The sequence below is a fragment of the Buteo buteo genome, chromosome 5 (assembly GCF_964188355.1).
Source record: "Buteo buteo chromosome 5, bButBut1.hap1.1, whole genome shotgun sequence".
Classification (NCBI taxonomy): domain Eukaryota; kingdom Metazoa; phylum Chordata; class Aves; order Accipitriformes; family Accipitridae; genus Buteo; species Buteo buteo.
The window spans coordinates 8,492,055-8,512,009 of record NC_134175.1 but is presented as its reverse complement, the minus strand read 5'-3'; the positions used below and the strand labels follow the sequence as shown (position 1 = coordinate 8,512,009).

At 42.9% G+C, this 19,955-nt stretch overlaps 1 protein-coding gene across 4 annotated transcripts in view; it reads left to right on the top strand.

The window, feature by feature from the left end:
* SPEN (spen family transcriptional repressor) overlaps window positions 1-19,955 on the top strand; it is a 71,769-nt gene that overhangs the window by 10,161 nt on the left and 41,653 nt on the right. For all 4 annotated transcript variants that reach the window (XM_075027603.1, XM_075027602.1, XM_075027601.1 and 1 more), the window contains exons 2-3: window positions 12,853-13,173; window positions 16,530-17,006. In XM_075027603.1, the coding sequence (XP_074883704.1) occupies window positions 12,853-13,173; window positions 16,530-17,006 (798 nt within the window). The remainder of the gene's footprint in view (window positions 1-12,852; window positions 13,174-16,529; window positions 17,007-19,955) is intronic.

The following is a 19,955-nucleotide window of genomic DNA, read 5'->3' as shown; positions in this document are numbered from 1 at the left end:
GGTTTCCTTGGGCTGACACCTGGCTTATGCTGAGTATTGTGCTGCCAGTTGGTTTAGTCACAGGAACAAGCACTTTCTCCAAGGTGATGGTAGCGGTGAGTCACGAGCCAACGCAATAACATTTGCACATCTGTATTTGGGTGACTGGCTGGTGTGGCAGTACGGGAGTGGCCAGCTTAAATACAGGGCTTTGTGCAGGAGGCTGGACTGGCTGGGAACTGACTTCTCTTTCAAGGTGATGGGACTTTTTTTCTTCCCTGTTTTCAAGATTGGAACCTTTTAGGAGTAGGTGAGCTTTTGGGGTTGGCGGCTTGAGTGCGCCATTGGATCCATGGCTGCTTTGTATTGGAAATTAATTTCAAGTTGTTGAACTTATTGGCTGAATTGAAGCCAGTCATTCATTCATTCAGAGTTGTGATTCAAGGGGGAAGAGCAATTCTGTCGCTTGGGGTGGTCTAAGAGACTGTGGACAGATAAACTTTTATTTTCTTCTGAAATAGCATTTTCTGGAAAATATAGAAAACCTTGGAGAAGAGGTTATGAAGTTTGTGTTTGACTGGAGAAGTATGAACCAGTGAGCACCAAGACTTAAGAACCCTTAAGATCATACATACTTAAAGTACTCTGCAGCATGGCAAGGAGACCATAATGTTATGACTCTGCATTTTCCTCCATCTGCTGCCGAATACATGCAAAGCAGGGCTTGGAGAAGTAAAACTGAGATGGGGAGTTACCCTTTCATGTAAGAATGAAAAACTTGATTAATCAAGAGATTCCCCTACAGTTGTGATGCAGTGCATTCTTAAAATCAAATCCAAACAAATCCTAAAATCGGTCACACAAAAGAACAGGGTTGAGCAGTTCCTGCGCAGAAAGCATTTAATGTAGCCTATCGCCACCAGTATTTTTGAAGCAAACCTGCAGATTGTGCTTTAAGCTGGAAGAAAAAATGCCCTGGAGATGGAATTCAGCAGCTCTGTGTCTAGCATGTAGGAACGTGATACCGCGGATTTGTGTAGGTTGGAGGATAAAGAATCACAGCGCATCATACTTGATACAACACAGCTGAACGTGCAGAGTTTCTACCAATTTTTTCTAATCTTTTCAGGCTTCAACAAATAGTCATGTTTATTCTCATCTGCTTGGAGAGCAAGATTGATGTGATCTTGCCATGCATATATATCTTCCCTAATCAATTTTGAACCCATTAGCCAGTTTCAGCTATAGTTCATTGTGAAGGGGGTACTTGCAGTCTCAGAGATACAATGTTCCTTTGAGTTTCATGAAAACAAGCGGTTTTAATAGAGGAGAGAGACCTGATTAGTGGCCCCATGGAGAGAAAAGCTGCAGCGAGAGTGCAACCCTTATTAGACATTAAAGAATCCACATGGGAGAGAGGTGTTCCTGACCGTGGGAAAAGCTGCAGTGGGAACTGGAAGTTACTGGACGCTGGAGAATTCGTCCTCAAGACGTGCATCCATAAGAAATGAGTCTTCATTATTTCTGCTCACAAAGTCACTTTGATTTCTTTTTTTTTTTAATAATGTATATACCAATAAGCACTGCTATGGATGCTTGCATGCTTTTCCTTAATTGCGCAGAAGTGACAACTAGGAAAAGTTTCTTAATAACAGAGCTTCTGCCTCTTTTCTTGCTGGCTGAGGTGGCTGTGCAAATGAGGAACTTGTATCGTTCAGCTACATTTAGGCAGCTTTAACTTGGTAATTTTGTGCTAAGCCCTTCATTACAGTTCGGTCAAGATTTGCCTTCTGACTGCAGCCTGCGGATGGTCTGATGCAATGCTGGGTTCGCCTGACGTTGCAGGCAGCGGAACTGCTGACTTGGGCGAGGATATTAAATACAGCCCAGCTAGATGTTGCTGAGGACAAGCTGAGGCTTTTTTTTTTACTTTTACAGCTTCATGTAATCCCAGTGCCCAAAGCATGGGTTCATCTCCCCTTCTGTCATCTTCGCCAGGTTGAAATGTTGCTAGGACTCCTTTTGAACGCTATTTCATGTTGTAGGGGTGTTGCAGTGGAACCAATCTATATCTCAAGGAATGGGTGTATCTATATTCAAGTTTCACCTGATGCGTATGCACTAGAACAGCTTATCTGTGGCAAAATTTTTTGTTACGGGGGTTGCAGAAGAATTTCCTGCTGTGTCGACTGTTGGAAGAAGTAGTTGCTACTGACAGTAGCAACCATGAATCAACGGTTTTAAATATTCTGTTTCTTCCCTCTCTGGTGGTACATAATAATTTCATTTGTATATTAATACCTCAGCAGTATCCAAACGGTGACTTTGCAATAAAGATATAAATAAAATGTCTTAATTGGGAATCACTCTTACTTTGTGTCTTAAAATGGAGCATTTAGCTGAGCTGTAAAGCAAGAAGCGAGCGCTTATTTCAGCACAGAGTTATCTACTGGAATATCTGATATGTCAAGCATGTTGCTCTTAAATAACAGAGGCATCAGAAGTATCAGTGAATGTGCCTATGCTAGCTTTTTAATTTCCTACTTTGTCATCTCTTAGGGAGGGATTACGAGTGTAGACAAAGCCCTAGCTGTTTTCAGTGCGTGGCAGCAACACGTGCTGTATCTCATTAACAAAACCCCCATTTGTAGTCGGAGTTGGGAGATTTCCTGTTGAGTGCTGTTGGGGGCTAAAGGGAGCTGCAAAGTCTAAGAGTGGTTTGGGTTTGAGTAATTTGGGCAGTGGGGCAGGAGGGGAGAGCTAGGAGCATCGTGTTGAGGACTCACCCCAGTCATGTAAGCAGTCTAACTGAGCTCTGTAACCTGGTTGATGGTTTCTGCTGCTGAATTTTGAGGTTTCCCTGAAGATGTTTATTGCTAAGAGGAGGGGTTCAGAGAATGCCCTGAAGATTGTTGATTTTCTCCCCCCAGAGGTTGCAGGGCCAGTAGAGATCACTCTAAACAGGTTTTAAAGCATCTCAGATTGCAATCTAGAAAATTATGGGAGCTCAGTAATTAGGGCATGTTTCTGAATCATTGCTGTCACAAGGTCTGTTCTCAGTATGGCTTGAAAACCAGCACTCGTTGTGATATGAGGAGCTTTTATTTTGCCTGGCTTTGGGAAGGTAAAGGTTTTCAAAGCCTTACATTGTGTGGATTTATTGCTCACTGATGAGCTTTCCTACTCATGATCATCCAGAATGCTACCCTGGCTGCTCACAATGGCTTATCATTACAGAAACAGCAGTTTATCTACAGCAGTTTGTCTACACCAGTGCTCACAGTATGGGCAACAGACAGGAGGAGCTGGAAGCCATTGTGCAACAGGAAAACCGTGATGTAGTTGCCATCATGGAAACATGGTGGGATGACTCGCACAACTGGAGTGCTACAATGGATGGCTGTAAACTCTTTAGTAGAGATAGGCAAGGAAGGAGAGGCAGTGGGGTAGCCCTGTATGTTAGGGAGTGTTTTGATTGTCTAGAGCTTAATGATGGTGACAATAGGGTTGAGTGTTTATGGGTAAGAATCAGGGGGAAGGATATCAAGGCAGATATCACGGTGAGAGTCTGTTATAGACCACCCAGCCAGGACGAAGAGGCAGACAAAATATTCTATAAGCCGCTGGGAGAGATCTCATAATCACTAGCCCTTGTTCTGATGGGGAACTTCAACTTACCAGATGTCTGCTGGAAATACAATACAGCAGAGGAAACAGTCTAGGAGGTTCGTGGAGTGTGTGGAAGAGACCTTCCTGACACAGCTGGTAAGTGAGCCAACTAGGGAAGGGGTCCTGCTGGACCTCTTGTTTGCAAACAGAGAAGGACTTGTGGGTGATGTGATGGTTGGAGGCCATCTTGGGCATAGCAATCACAAAATGGCAGAGTTTTTGATTCTTGGAGAAGTAAGGAGGGGGATCAAACTGCCACCTTGGATTTCCAGAGGTCAGCCTTTGGCCTGTTTAGGGGCGTGGTTGACAGAGTCCCTTGAGAGGCAGTCCTGAAGGGCAAAGGAGTCCGGGGAGACTGGACATCGTTCAAGAAGGAAACATTCAAGGCGCAGGAGCAGGCATTCCCCTGGTGCCGAAAGATGGGCTGTGGGGGAAGACCACCAGCCTGGCTAAACAGAGAGCTTTGGGTGGAACTTGGAGGAAAAAAAGAGTTTATGACCTTTGGAAGAAGGGGCAGGCAAGTCAGGAGGACTACAAGGATGTTGTGAGGTTATGCAGGGAGAAAATTAGAAGGGCCAAAGCCCAACTAGAACTTAATATGGCTACTGCCATAAAAGACAATGAAAAATGTTTCTATAAATACATCAGCAACAAAAGGAGGGCTAAGGAGACTCTCCATCCTTTATTGGATGCAGGGGGGAAACATAGTGACAAAGGCTGAGGAAAAGCTGAGGTACTTAATGCCTTCTTTGCCTCAGTCTTTAGTAGTAAGATCAGTTGTTCTTGGGGTACCCAGCCCTCCGAGCTGGAAGACAGGGAGCAGAATGAAGCCCCCATAATCCAAGGGGAAATGGTTAGCGAACTGCTATACCACTTAGACATACACCAGCCTGTGGGGCCAGATAGGATCCGCCCAAGGGTACTGAGGGAGCTGGTGGAAGTGCTCATCAAGCTGCTTTCCATCATTTATCAGCAGTCCTGGCTAACTGGGGAGGTCCCAGTTGACTGGAGGTTAGCAAATGTGACACCCATCTACAAGAAGGGCTGGAAGGAAGATCGGGGGAACTACAGGCCTGTCAGTCTGACCTTGGTGCTGGGGAAGGTTATGGAGCAGATCATCTTGAGTGCCATCACATGGCATGTACAGGACAACCAGGTGATCAGGCCTAGTCAGCATGGGTTTATGAAAGGCAGGTCCTGCTTGACTAACCTGATCTCCTTCTATGACAAGGTGACCTGCTCAGTGGATGAGGGAAAGGCTGTGGATGTTGTCTACCTAGACTTTAGTAAAGCCTTTGACACCATTTCCCACAGTAAACTGGCTGCTCATGGCTTGGACAGGTGTACTCTTTGTTGGGTAAAAAAGTGGCCGCATGACTGAGCCCAAAGAGTGATGGTGAATGGAGTTAAATCCAGTTGGTGGCCAGTCACAAGTGGTGTTCCCCAGGGCTCAGTACTGGGCCCAGTTCTGTTTAATATCTTTATCAGTCATCTGGACAAGGGGATCGAGTGCACCTTCAGTAAGTTTGCAGACAACACCGAGCTGGGTGGGAGTGTTGATCTGCTCGAGGGTAGGAAGGCTCTACAGAGGGATCTGAATGGGCTGGATTGATGGGCTGAGGCCAACTGTGTGAGATTCAGCAAGGCTCAGTGCTGGGTCCTGCAGTTGGGTCACAACAACTCCATGCAACACTACAGGCTTGGGGCAGAGTGGCTGGAAAGCTGCCTGGTGGAAAAGAACCTTGGGTTGTTGGTTGACAGCCGGCTGAGTGTGAGCCATCTGTGTGGCCAGGAAGGCCAACAGCATTCTGGCTTGTATCAGAAATAATGTGGCCAGCAGGACTAGAGCAGTGATTGTTCCCCTGTACTTGGCACTGGTGAGGCCGCACCTCGAGTCCTGTGTTCAGTTTTGGGCCCCTCACTACAAGACAGACATTGAGGTGCTGGAGTGTGTCCGAAGAAGAGCAACGAAGCTGGTGAAGGGTCTAGAGCACAAGTCTTACGAGGAGTGGCTGAGGGAACTGGGGATGTTTAGTCTGGAGAAAAGGAGGCTGAGGGGAGACCTTATCGCTCTCTACAACTACCTGAAAGAAGGTTGTAGTGAGGTGGGTGTCGGTCTCTACTCCCAAGTAACAAGCAATAGGACAAGAAGGGTGGCCTCAGGTTGCCCCAGGGGAGGTTTACATTGGATATTAGGAAAAATTTCTTCACCGAAGGGGTTGTCAAGCACTGGAACAGGCTGCCCAGGGAAGTTGTTGAGTCACCATCCCTGGAGGGGGGACATGTAGATGTGGTGCTTAGGGACATGGTTTAGTGGTGGACTTGGCAGTGTTAGGTTAACGGCTGGACTCAAAGGTCTTTTCCAACCCGAATGATTCTATGATTTTGTGCCGAGAAAGGTAGAACTAGAGAGGCATTTAATTGATTTTATTTTTAGCTGTCTTTAACGCAGTGTAGCAGCTGGAGATAAGGAGAGCCAATACCATACATTGAATTTCCTCTCAAGGCTGCTGGAAGTGCTCCATACATTGCTGGCAGCCTTTGTGCTGGTACCCTTGTCCCAGTGGGTTTTGTCACTTAAACCTGTTTCTTGAGAAAATTGGGGGAAGATCAGGTGTTTGGAGGAGTGTTACAAAATGGTGCTGTCGGGCTTTTCAAAGGGGCTCGTGCGTCTATGTATATTAGAGAAATACTTGCAGTATTTTCACCACAATCCTGAATAGCCAGTTTTCAATTTTCAAGATATAACTGAAAGGCCTGTGCATTGATGTGAGGGATTTCTGATGTCCTGAGTGTTCTGGTGCGCTAGCTCCCTTGCAGAGCGTGCTCTGGTGCCCTTGGGAATGAAGGCGCTTGCCTTCAGCCAGCTTTGGATCAGGCCCTCCGTGATGAGACGTCGCATTGAGTTGTTCATAGTAAATACTGCTTTTGACCTCCCTTAAGCGCAGCTGCTAGTGAAGGCCAGCAGCCATGTGTACGTTGCCATATTTGTCGTTAAGCATTTGGGATATCGTTTGACAAATTCTCTGGGGTTGAGTGACAGTCCTACAGAGACAAGTGATTGTGGCTCACGGGGTGACAGTTCCCCACATTTGTTGAAGTTGATTTTCAGTGTAGTTTTCCAGGACTCTGGAATTCTGCTTGTTGTTTCTATCAAGATACATCTCAATTAACTTGCGTTATTTTCATCCCAGCCCTGTGCACACGCTTCTTTTTGGTCTGTCTTTGGTTTTGCTGTCTGCTATAGATCAGTTACTGTATTTATGATAGGACCCAAACCCAATAATGCAGTCTGTGCATTTTTGAGTGCTTTTTGTTTAGATTCCTTTATTCTTGTATATTTGTAAGCTCTCAAGTCTTCCTTCCGTGCTATGCACATGATGATATTGTCAGATTCTGAACTGATACTCTGCATTACTTGAAGCAGAGTGTAATCCCAAAGACTTGTGCTGCTCAGGTCTGAAGGTGGTGAAATACTGTCTCAGACCACTCTTGATATGAAATTCCCTTTCTAAAAATATTTAGAAGTATGAAAATAGTTTTTGTGGCAAGTAAAGTATGTGGCTGTAATGAATATGAAGCATGGAACGTGGTGGTATGTAATTTTCTTAGGCCAAGCATGTTACAACTATTATATGGTATATTTTTTTATTATATTAACACCGTCGTTGTGATCAATTACAGTGCCTTATTCTTTACAAATGCCTGTGTAAAGACACAAGTCCCTTTGTGTTGCTGGAGCTTTTACAGCGGTGAATATTAAACACTGCTTTTGTTGGTGGTGTGGGAGGGAGACGCTCACTGTGCAGTTCATGGCATGAGTTGGTGATACTAGAAGCTGGTGCTTAACTCAGAGCAGGATTTCTTCAGGATAGCTGTCACCATGGCTTGGTGTCCTGCTGCTGCTGGTAAGACTGCAGTGCAGTGGGTTTTGCTGCTCTTCTGGTGTGTTATTTTGCATATTACATGGGTGGGAAGTAGACGCATGTGCTGTTGCAGTGGGCCAAGTTCTTAGACTGTGAAATGAATGACTGTGATAGCAGGAGACTGATGTTAATGGAGTTCAACAGACTTCCACAGCCTGGCTAAAAACCCCTGCGGAGCTGGCGATGGCAACCTTCTTTATGGCAGCTTTAGTATTTGCACATCTTGCATTTCCCTCTACCTGGAGCAGATCTGCTTTGTACAGAGGGAAATACAGGACCAGAGTAGCCCCTAGCATGGGGTATTTGGACTCATTTGGAGTTATGAATAAGGAGAAGAGGTGCAGACATCTGGTTAAGTATTATTTCAGGTCACATTATTTTGTTATGAAATAACAACAAAGCAAGAGGAATGCGATTGGCCAAGAAAAGCTTCAAGCTGTGCGAGCGTTTTACTGAATAATGCAGGCTGGGGCTTGCCTGGTTTATATAATAATGGAGGAGGAAGGAGTTTGAGCGTGGCACGGAAAAAATCACCCATGCTTTTCAGATGGCTAAAAGATATCTGGCTTTAGTCAAAGTGAATCCAAGTGAATCCAAAATATTCAGATGTCCTGCTGTATCAGGAGGTCTTGTCAAATTATGCTCTTAATGAGCGGTGCAGAAACAAGCATGAAAAACTCCTGCGTTATTTTTGATCTTGCAATGTGTCTTGCATTTAAAAGTATCTGGAGCATAGCGTTGTGCTGGCTTCTGAATAAAAATATGGTGAAGTTTTTTACACCGGGATGTAGCTGACCTGCAGAATTCTGCAGTAATGAAAATGGTTGGGATAAAAGGTCTTCAGAAGCTGGAGGGGAGCTTAACATGAGAAATAGGGAGGTAATATGATTTAAATGCAAAAAGCAAATCTCCCTGATTTCGACCTACCTTTTCCCATCATGTATATATCATTCTATAAAGATCCTAATCAGTTTATAAAATATTGTGGCTAAATGGTAACATTTGCTTACTAAACATTTGCTGGCTGGCTTTCTCATAGTCCATCCTTTGTTTAAAATGCTTTTGCTTGAGAATAGCAGAGACTGGGCAGAAAAATGAATGTTTGGAGTAAGCACCCAAGATGAAATGGTTAATTAGAAATGGAAAGGCAACGGTGCTGAGGGTGGGGATACCCCCCGTGTAGGGAAAGTTGTAGAGTGAGGGATGACTTTGGCTATATCTGGGTGACACGTCGCCCCTGGGGAGGAGGAACCAGCCTGGCCTTGCATTGGCGGAGACTGCGTTTCCCAACCCGGCCGCGCTGTCTGCTGGTACGGGAGGAAGAGCTGGGGAGGAGGAAGGGCTGGAGAGCGAGAGAAACATGCTGAGCAGCCATGCCAAGAGCCCAGAGACATTTCAGCTGTTTGAATATAGAGGTGCTTTGATCTACAGTGAATAAACCGATAATGCTTAAATTATGAATTCCTTTTCTTTGTCTGAAAAGCTGGATTAGTGTGGCTTTGTTCGAGCAGTGATTATCGAGCAACTTTTTTTTCTGAAAAGGCCACTAGATTTCTGTTTACAGCTGGGTGCTGCGATCGTGCTGTGCTGGTGGAGGGGCTCAGTGACATAACAGCTCTCGCACGTCCTCGTCTCCTCTGCTTCGGGTTGAACTGTAAACCCCTCCAAAAATATGGCCTCGGCTGCCTTCATTACAATATGGAGCTAATGATTAATCGGCATGAGTTGCAGACTGGAAGAGGCGCTAAAAAGCCTTGTTTTTGTTAGGGCCTGCGGATTCCAAGCTGAGCGAACACGCCTCTTTGTTTTCTGTTCGGTCTGCCAGTGATTGCGAAACACAGCCTTCTTGGAAAAGGCTGACGCACAGGTATAAAGATACGAGGTGAAGGTTGAGAGGAGCCGCTCTGCGAACGTTACCAAAGGTCGTGGTGATGCCTCCCCTTGTCTTTTGTCCCCTCTTCCCAGCCCTCGGCATCTGGACAAAGGTTGCTCCTTGGAGCGTGTTTGCCTCCATTTTGCCTTGTGATCTGCGTAATGAAACACGGCGTTATTGCCGCCTCTCTTCGCCTGGCCCTCCAGAAAGCATCTTTTTTTTTCTTCTTGTAATGTATTATTCTGCTGCAGTAAACCCGTCTGGTGATGCAGCACTGCAGATCTCCCCTCCTCTCCCCTCGATGCGGTCCTCCTCCCAGCAGCATCTGCCAAGACGGGAGCAGCTCGGAGAGACGCCAACGGGTGGGGCTGGGTCGGATCACTAGACAGATTAATCTTCACGGTGGGGGACCGAAGGATGTGTGTAATCACAGGACCACGTTGGGGCAAGGAAAATGCAAACCTTCCTCTTCCAGCAGCTGTCCTTGAATACTCAGGGCTCTCTCCTCGGTTTTCTTTCATCCCCCCACTTCTGCTCCCTTTCTCCTCCCCCCGTCTGCCTCCCTCGCTTTCTGCAAAGACGATTGTCACAGATTATCCTCGGGGCTCGTCAAGGGTACGGTGCAGGGCACCAAAGCGCAGCGTATATTTATGTATCTATCTGGATAACCGACGGATTAAAACGCGCCGTTTCCGAGTGGGGTGATTTAGGAGCATGGCTGCAGTGGAATACAGTAGTAGCCTCCCCCATCCATTTCTTATTCAGAAAAAAAAATTTAAATAATTTTTTAAGTAATGGCAACCAAGGTACGCTTTTCCCAATATAAAAATTAAGCTCCATCTGCAAGAGTTGTGCATTCGCTGGGTAATTTGTTGGTACATGGGGGGGATATTATGTTGATGTTCTGTATCTTCTGTGCTTTCTGGGCAGCATTAGCTTGAATATTTGAACATTTTAACACATTTCTGGATCTTCTGCAGCAAAAGAAAAATAATTGAGGTCTGTCTGCGCGTGTGTTCCAATAACACATACGTGTTACGATTTCAGAATTAGGAAATAATTGTCAGGATGGTGAGCGGGAAGTCTTTCAGAGCCCATTTCTGATGTAACTGGCAGGCAGCACTTCATACAAAGTAGGCTGTGGTGACTGCAGTCAGAAGGTCAATTGGGATTTTAGTTTTTTTGAGTAATGCTTAGATACTGTTTTTTTCCCCCCACCCCTGAAGATTGTAGGCAAAGTATGTGCTTGTGTTGCCAGAAACTGAATGTGTAAACAGTGAGCAAAAGGAGAGTACATGTTCTAACCAGTCACTTCTGTAACTACATTATTTAGAAGAAAAACTCAATGGGTATGAGAGTTAGAGCACTCTGTCCTATCACCTCTTTCCTTTGTTGTCTGTAGAGAACCGGCACTGAAACGCCTGTTAAAGGGTGATGCTAACTAGGATACCTAATTATTTTTCATATTTTTTGTCGCATTCATTCGTGGCATGAACATTTTTTCAAATAGGCTCTTTCCTGGTTTCCTTCCCCCTTCTTCCTTTCCTGTTTCTTCTCTCTTTACATGTGCCACATCCAATTAGGCCATTTTCTTCCTTGCACAGATTTTATTAACCATATCTTCTACTCTTCCGGTCTTTCTAAATCTTGCCTTTGAGGCAAGATAACCATTTCCAGCTTCAGAAGAGTGCAGACTTCCAGAAGTGTCTTTCCTGCAGTACCATTTGCAATTATTTGCCTCTTGCAGCTTTTAATTAGAATAAAAAATAACCATTGCATCAGTTTGGTATCACAGGTTAGGAAACTCCAGAGAGTTAGCGTCACCGTGCTGTACCCATGAGTACAAAGGTGGCAAGCTCTGGTTTGGACAGTTTAGATGCAAGAATGCATGCCATATGCGACGTTGCCATTTTATGCCTAACGAAGCACTTTTTGACTTGAAAGATGCTCTTGTTTGCGCGCATATTCCTTAATGGACAGTGCGCTGTATTCGGTGGAGTATAAATGAGAGAAAATGAGATCTAAATCCAAACCTGACTATGTATAAAGTGTAGTAGGTCAGGTTGGAGTGAGAAGCCAGCAGTCAGTGAGGCAGGTTTTCAAATCGTGTTTGAGGATTAGTCATCCAACAGCAATAATGGAATTTTAAGGTGTATGGAAAGCCATGCATAAAACAGAGTCAGATGCAGGTTCTGACAGCATTTGCTCCTCAGACAGGCAGTTGTACTAGCTTTTTCCTACGTGTGTAGCTGAAAACAGCTTTTCTTGTTTAAGATCTGTTCAGCATTGTGCTGGCTTTGCGAATAGAAAATTTTTTGCAATCATTCTTCATAGAGTTTAGAAAGATTTCTTGATTAGTTTTTTTATTTGTGTGTCCCTTTCCCATTTGTCAGTGCATTCAAAAATATGCTTTACCTCTTTTTGTTGTGGATTAACAACTGCAGTTAAAAGCCCTTACCTGTTTTGCTCAAAATCTCTTGGCTGAGAGGAGTGAGCAACCAAAATGCGACCTGCAGTTCTTGGCTGTTTTAAAACGTTGCTATGTTCATATTTCCCATTTTATCCTTTCTGCTACGAGTTGATGCAAGTTATTTAAAAAAATTTTTACATCATGTTTTCTTGTGGACACAAACATGTTTGATTTTTTTTTTTTTTTACGTAGACATTTACTCATCTGTAAGTGCCTGTGTTGCAATTACTTTACATACATTAAGTAGGGTGGCGTCACGTTCCCATCAGCTTTCCTCAGCATGCCTGTTGTGCGGCTTGGTCCATGGCAGGGGATGTAAAGTTGAACCCCAGAAGCACCCCACTCCGGGGGTGCCTGTGTCGGCCACATTTCAAAAGTGTCCTGCAAGCCTGTTGTAAATAAATGGGTTTGAGATCAGGAACAAGGATCAGAACGAAGACTCTTGTTTTAGTGCTGAATGAATTAAATATAGATTGGAGTAGTGGAATTGCTGTGTCAAGGTCATTTTTTTCTTAAGAAAATTGTTGGGATGTCTTTATTTTTACTTATTGTGACACAGTTTTGTTTTAATTATGTCTTGCTCATCAGATTGAAAATGAGAAGGGCTGCTCTAATTGCGAATACCTTTCTATTTCTTCAGCTGCTGTTGCTGTTATTACAAAAAGGGCAATCTCATGGTAGGCTAACCAAAAGAGAGGAGTTTTAAATATAATGATGGAAAGTTTAAATGGCTTTTTCCCCTCCACAAATGGCTTTTCCCTCTTCTTGAAAAAAAGGTCTTCCAACCTCTGCCATGCTTTGAGGTTGATTTTTCCTGCCATATGGGAAGGGCGAACGGTGTGAAACTGATGTTGATTTTGCAGGAGGCAATGTTGTTAAATGCGGTCTTTTTCTACCAGCACTAATATATGTGCTCTGCTTTGCCTTTCTTCCAGATATGGACGTGTTGAAAGTGTCAAAATACTCCCTAAGAGGGGGTCGGAAGGTGGAGTGGCAGCGTTTGTGGATTTTGTGGACATCAAAAGTGCGCAGAAGGCACACAACTCTGTCAACAAAATGGGAGATAGAGACCTACGGACGGATTATAATGAACCAGGAACCATTCCCAGTGCTGCTCGGGGATTGGATGATACAGTTTCCATAGCATCTCGTAGTAGAGAGGTTTCTGGGTTCAGAGGAGGTGGGGGGGGGCCCACTTACGGCCCCCCACCATCGCTTCATGCACGGGAAGGACGTTATGAGCGGAGACTTGATGGGTAAGTTCCAAGGTTTCTCTAGGCAGGTATTTTGTATTTGATATGGTGAGAAACACAAACTCGTATCTAGGGCCCCCAGATGGATTTAAAATTTTGGGAATTATCTATGTTTCCTATTTTGGGTTGGAAACGGAAGTGATTTCTATCCCAGTGGCTGGTACCTTGTGGATCCATAGAGGATGTTTTCTGCAGCTGGTTGGATATCTACACTTGAAATAAGGTGGTTTTAAGATGGAAGATTTCCTTTGGCCAGCATCGATATTGGAGTTACTCTTTTCTAGAAGTAATGATTCCATTTCTTGGATAATATTAAGGCCTTGCTCGGATGTATCCCTGCTGCCAGATGGAGCTATCTTAACTCTACAACATGTGGTGAAGTTCTCTATGGAGTATCTTCGGAATACTAGAACCTAAAATTCTGTGAAAGCTTGATGCCTAGTTCTCAGTTCTCACTGTACGCAGTTGGTATGTTAATTGGATTGTCACCACAAAATTTCTAGTAGACTTTAATGATGCAGCCCCTTGGATTCTACAGACAACACTTAGCCATGGAAATAACGCTTGGATGGAGAAGACCGAAGGCAGCTTGTGATGCTTCCATTTTGGATCTACATCATTTCCAAGTTATTGGGATTATTCTTTCTGATGGTATTGGCAAAAAGAGATGATGGACATTACTAAATTTTGGAAATTATAGTGTTTTTTTTTTTAATGCTGGGATAAGAACTACTGCCTTGAATTTATTGGATGGTATACAGTCAAGACGCCAGTAGCCATGGGGAGTGGATTACTATCTAGTCTCTTAAAAAGCTCTTTGCTACTCCACATTAAACATACTTTAGCTTTAAGGACGTGGTGCTAATACCAGTTTGTGGATACACCAGTGAAAAATGACTGGGCTGGATGGTTACAAAGGCGGCTAGAGGATGCCTGCTGGCCAGCAGCGATGAGTGCCCTCGTGCATTGGGTGATCTTCTACCAGCTGCTTGATTCAGACATAGGGCTGGAAGTTAAAATAACGGATCTATTTAAGTGCCTACTGTCTCAAGAAAGAAGTCTGGGGGTTTCAGAGTTATGGTTTCAGTCTGGGACTACTTCCTTCCAGTGGAATTTTTTTTTTTTTGTCTTGTCACTAAGATTTTTTTTTTTCCTTGTTGATTCATCCAAAATATCATTTGACACCCTTGCCCATTAAGAAGGTGGATTACCCCTGTAAGAGGGGCCAAAATTGGGGAAGTTATGTTCACAATTCTCTCCCTAGATTTAATTGGGAATATAGGTCGTGTTTCCACACTTGGAAAAGGTTGGTATGTCCTGCCCTGTGTATATTAGCCCCTCTCCTAACCCAAGTCAAACCCTCTCTTTCCACTAACTCCAGTAGTACTTAGTACTAATAGATAAATCAAAAAAGCACTGTAGCCATTAGATTTTCAGCTCTGCTAGCTCCTCTGTCTGTCTTCTGTGTCCTTTTATGGATAAGGACTTTGTTCTTTTATGTCAGCTATATAGCAGTAACCCTCTAGAAAATACTGCTTTTTCTCTTACCTCATTAAATCAGCTTTCACTGATTAACACTTTGTAGGATGCTAAATGCAATCGTTTATAAAATTGTTGATCTTGGTCCTTCAAAAGGGGGAAAAAGAGAGAGACACATTTCCGTGCCAGATCCTGAAATATCTTTCAAAATGCCATTGTTGCAAGCAAGAGATAATGAAAATAGAAAGGCAACAATGAATTTCAAGCCGACATATAAGTTAATGACATTTCTGTTGCACTGGTTAGGTAGTTTCTTATATATAGTTTGAGAGAAAAAATGCAGGCAAAACATGAGCTAGCTCTGTAGAAAGCTTGAAAATTAGTTATAATTTAACAACAGAGGATGAATATATTTAGAGGATTAAGGATCTAGTGATTCATTGGAGAACGAACAGAAGGAACTTCCTGAGATGCTAATCGAAAAAGATTCAAATCCCATTTTCAGTTTATAAAAGATACCTGAAGTATTTCTGCCATTTTAAATAGAAGACAGACTTGTGATGCAGGAGAGGAGGAGGAGGAAGCACAAGGCGGAATTGGGTTATTAGGATTCAGGGGATTGAAGTGACTAATAATTGATTCTGAAGGAAGAATCTGAGAGAGAAGGCTTAAAAAAAAAAAAGGTTGAAATGTCCTTCATAAGATGGATAATTAAATTTTTAAATTAACTTTGGCTACCCTGACATATTTAGAATTTTGCAAGTATTTTTTAAACATTCAATGAAATCATTCTTGATCTTTCATTTTGTGGATGTAACTTAGACATACCATCCTGGTACTGGTCTAAATTAGACTACTAAACTATTTGCAATGTTCTTTTAACTTTATCTGTCAGTTTTACTATCTCTTTATTTGAGAGATCACACTAACTGTCTTAGAACATAGAGCCTTTCTCAGTTGACATACAAAACGTTTGAAATACTGAAACAAAATGGACCATAGCTGCTTGAAAGTAGTGTGCTTGTGAAGATATAAATTCTGTGATTGCAGTAACAAGAACAGCCTCAACAAACAAAAACATCTACTGAAAACTTTAATTGATACTCCTTGTGTAGGGTCTTAGTGTCTTCTAGGGGCCTGCACCCTTGCAGTTTTAAGTATTCTGACATTAGTAATCAAGATGGTTTTTTAGTGTATGCAGCTTTGATGAGAATCAAGTGTAGCAGTCTGATAAAAACAAAATTCCCTCTAAGAGGATGAAATACTTTAGAACAGCAGCAAGAAAACCCCTAATTTTCTGGGTCTTCTCTATGGGCTATGCTACCCCTTTTGAAAGCAGCTTCTTACCTCTGGGTCATGCTTTGCACGGAGGCTTTCATGGCTACAGCCCAATTTGTGATGCCATTTTTGCAGAAGGATAATTAGAAGAGCTCCAGTAATTACAAAATTCCAGAAAAATTTTTGAAGCTCTTTAGCAAAAATGGAGGGGAAAAAAAAGAAGTTAATTATGAAGTCCACAAACATGAAGTTTTTGTTGTTTACTGAATTTAAAAGAAAAAGAAGAAAACCAAACACAACTTAAATGAGGTTTCTGCACTGGAAAGCAGCATTTTTTTCCTGTGCAGGCAAGATGCTGGTCATGAAAGCCTGATATTGTGATTAAAACAAAATGATTGCTCAGCTTTGTTGTATATGAATGTAACTTTGGAGTCAAGTAAAATGTTTTTAAGTTTGTCAGTGTTCGCTTGATAGGTTTTTGCTGTTTAGTGGAGAAGCAGTCGCAAATATAAGTTCAGTGCTGATGTGAATGTTTGCATGATATGCTTTTAGTTGTGCTTGCCCCTTTCTGATGAAGTATTTTTCCCCCTTCCTAAACGCAGGGCTTCAGATAACAGGGAGCGTGCTTATGAACATAGTGCCTATGGACACCATGAGCGGGGGACGGGAGGATTTGATCGGACGAGACATTACGATCAGGATTACTATAGAGATCCTCGAGAGCGGACTTTACAACACGGGCTCTATTATACTTCTCGGAGTCGAAGTCCAAACCGTTTTGATGCTCACGACCCCCGTTACGAACCTAGGGCCCGGGAGCAGTTTACATTGCCCAGTGTGGTACACAGGGATATCTACAGGGATGATATTACACGGGAGGTACGAGGCAGAAGGCCAGAGAGGAATTACCAGCACAGCAGGAGTCGGTCGCCACATTCGTCCCAGTCCAGGACCCAGTCCCCGCAGAGGCTGGCCAGCCAGGCGTCCAGACCCACCCGCTCCCCCAGCGGCAGCGGATCCAGGAGCAGATCTTCCAGCAGCGACTCCATCAGCAGCAGCAGCAGTACCAGCAGCGACAGGTAAGGTCACTGGGCGTTCTCGCCCAACCCAAAGCGACCGTCCCATGGGTTTTGTGGGTCGTTTTCCGAGGCACGGCAAGGAGCTGTAAGCCCAGGCTGTGAAAATAGAAGGTGTTTCATGGCAAAGCATTATTCATTGATGTAGAAGTAAACCGCCGTGAAATGTAAAAAGGCTAAGTTGGCACGAAACAGATCCGAGGGGAATGCTGTTGCTGTTGTTAATTATTTTCCATGGTGCATCTATAAGGCGCTAGCTAGTCAAAGCAGGGATGTAAGGACATGAGGTCTTGCTATGTACACCCCGGCTGCTGTCTGCGTGCTTGGAGAATGGGGTAACTCTTTGCTTAAGTAAGGGAATAAGCAAATTTTAAGGTCAACTACTTTTTACAGGACACATTTGAAAATACTTTGGGAAATGATGGGTGGTATCGTTCAGTCTCCTCTCATTCCCTGTCACCGCTAACATTTAAAAGGTTGATGTGTTGCCTTTCCATTTTTTCCCCTGTTGCCTCACAGCAAAAATGTAGACTTGGAAGAATTTAAAAAAACCAGTAAGTCCAAGTATGCATTTCCTAGCAATACACCCATGTCCTTGGTTCTGTAATAGCAGCGATAGTTCTATATTTGTGTGGCTTTATAAACTACATACAGGGGAAAAAAAGAGTGCTAGAGCTAATCACTGGATTTCTTTTAATAATTTGAAAATTCATGTTGAAATGCCTCTCAGATACTTAGCTTTTTAAAAGCAAATTCACCCTAAGAGTGGAAACCAAGAAGCTGCCATTGTACACGTAAATGTTTTATGCTCTGTTTGGTGAAGAGCTCTGCTCTTCAGAAGGGTTTGCAGAATTGGAAAAGTTTCCTTTGCATACCAGTTCTTTTCCAAAACTGAAAATATTCATTAAGTAAATAAGTCCATCAGTATAATAAATAATCAGCGTTTGATGATCACTATGAATGGAATTTTACTACTGGTAACTCTCTAATCAAGGTAATTATTCTCATAAAATCTTACCTGCTTGAACATTGGACCTTCTGGGAGGGTTAGATGGGCTGACACTGAGGAGAGTTTGCGGAAGTGAAAGTGAGGAAATTAGTTTCTCCTCTTCTGATTTCTCCGCCCCCCTGATGTTTAAAGAACCGTGCAGAGTTTTATTTACTTTTAATTACTGTTTTCTCCTCCTGGATTTAGAAATCCAGGTCCCATCTTGGTGCCTCTCTCTCCACCTGCTCTCCAGCCTTTAGAATATTTGAAAGAACTTCTAGGCTGCTTTAAAGGCTTGTTTATTATTTCTAACACCTCTCTCTCAACGAGATCTTAACACTTTAAAGACAACCCTTTGTCAAAGATTTTCACACTTGCTATAGCTTAAAAAAATTGGTGAGACTTCCAGACGTCTCCAAAAAAACTCTAGAGAAGATGAATTGAAAGAAGGCTGGGTTACATTTAAGGTTTAAAAAAAATATCCCATGCAGGAAAAAAAAATCTCTCTTCTGGTGCTCCTTTGCTCGTTGCAGCATGGATAGAAGGGAGTCCAAGAAACTCGTAATATTTATAAAATGTCGTTGTTGGGATGTCGAGACGGGATGAAATACTGTTCTGAATTTGAGAGGACTAAATATGATCCCACTGGAACAAAGTCTTAAGATTTAATCAGAAGATAAGCAGCGTCTGCTGTGCCTTAGCATTTCATTTTCTTGGCAATTTCTAGTTGTAGTAATGGAAAACTAGATGATACTCTGGGAGGAAAGGGAAATAAAGATTTTTTTTTTTTTCTTATTAATACAGTAAATTTAAATTTAATAGAGCAAGTAATGGAATCTGGTGGATAGTATATTTCATTTTGAAGGATCAGAAAGGAGTTTTACATGTTTCTAAGCAATGAGTTAGACGTTAATAAACATTTAACCATATCTTTACTTTCTAAAGCAAAATCCCACCTGGCCTTGAAGTCTTTTAAAGCACAAGTGGACTTTTCTGTTTATTTGGTAACACACTTTGAGTTTAGCAATGTAAATATATAAACCCCTGGTACCCTGTGGTGAGCGAAAGCGAGCTTGCCCCCTTTTTACTGGTAAGGTGCTCCTACTCACAGTGCAAGAGATTCAGGTTTGACATACCCAGACTAGGCAGAAATTTATTTGTATCTCCAAACCCCGAGTAGTAAATTCTGGCTGTGTCATCCCCAGATTGATGTACCAAATTCCCTATATATTTTTCATTTCTAGAGTGGGATTTATCTGGAATAACTAAGGACAGTTTGTTATTGTCTGAGAAAGAATTCTTGCAATTTCTGTAGTATTTTTCAGGGGTTTTAGCAAACTGGAGATCCTCTTATGGCTTTATTATAAGTGGAATTGGCTGATTTTGTGAGGCTGTGAAATTATCAAGGTCTTTATGACACTGACTTCTGCTGAAATTGTATGTCTTGAAGAACTTTGTCACTCAAGTCTCATCCTGTCTCTCTCTCAACTTAGCAGGGTGGAAAATGCAGAACAAGTTGTGTTCACTTAGAGAGGTGGGTCTCTTACCCACGCTCCTGTGAACATTTGAGGACAAACGCTGGAGCCTGTGGAAACTTGTGGGTGTTGCACACTTGTGAGAATTTTTGTGTGTGGCACCGTCCTTCAGGTGCTGTGAAAAATGAGCAGAAAGGTGGCGAAGGAGAAGTTTGGGCTTTGTCCCTTGTGGTTTTCAAAGAGCTGTGTGAAGTAAATACGACTTTCATTAAATGGAGATGATTTTCCTGGGCAGTATTGTGAGGAAAGATGCTCTGCAGATTGTTTTAAAAAAATGAAAAAAGGCTTTATTTCATAAAGGTTCGGTGTTCGTTGCATTGGATCGCAGCTAAGCTTTGCTTCAAATGTATATTCGGAGGCGTTTGGAGGGGATATGTAATGGAAGCTGCAAAGGAGTAATTTAGAAGATAAGACCAAAAAGAACACGTT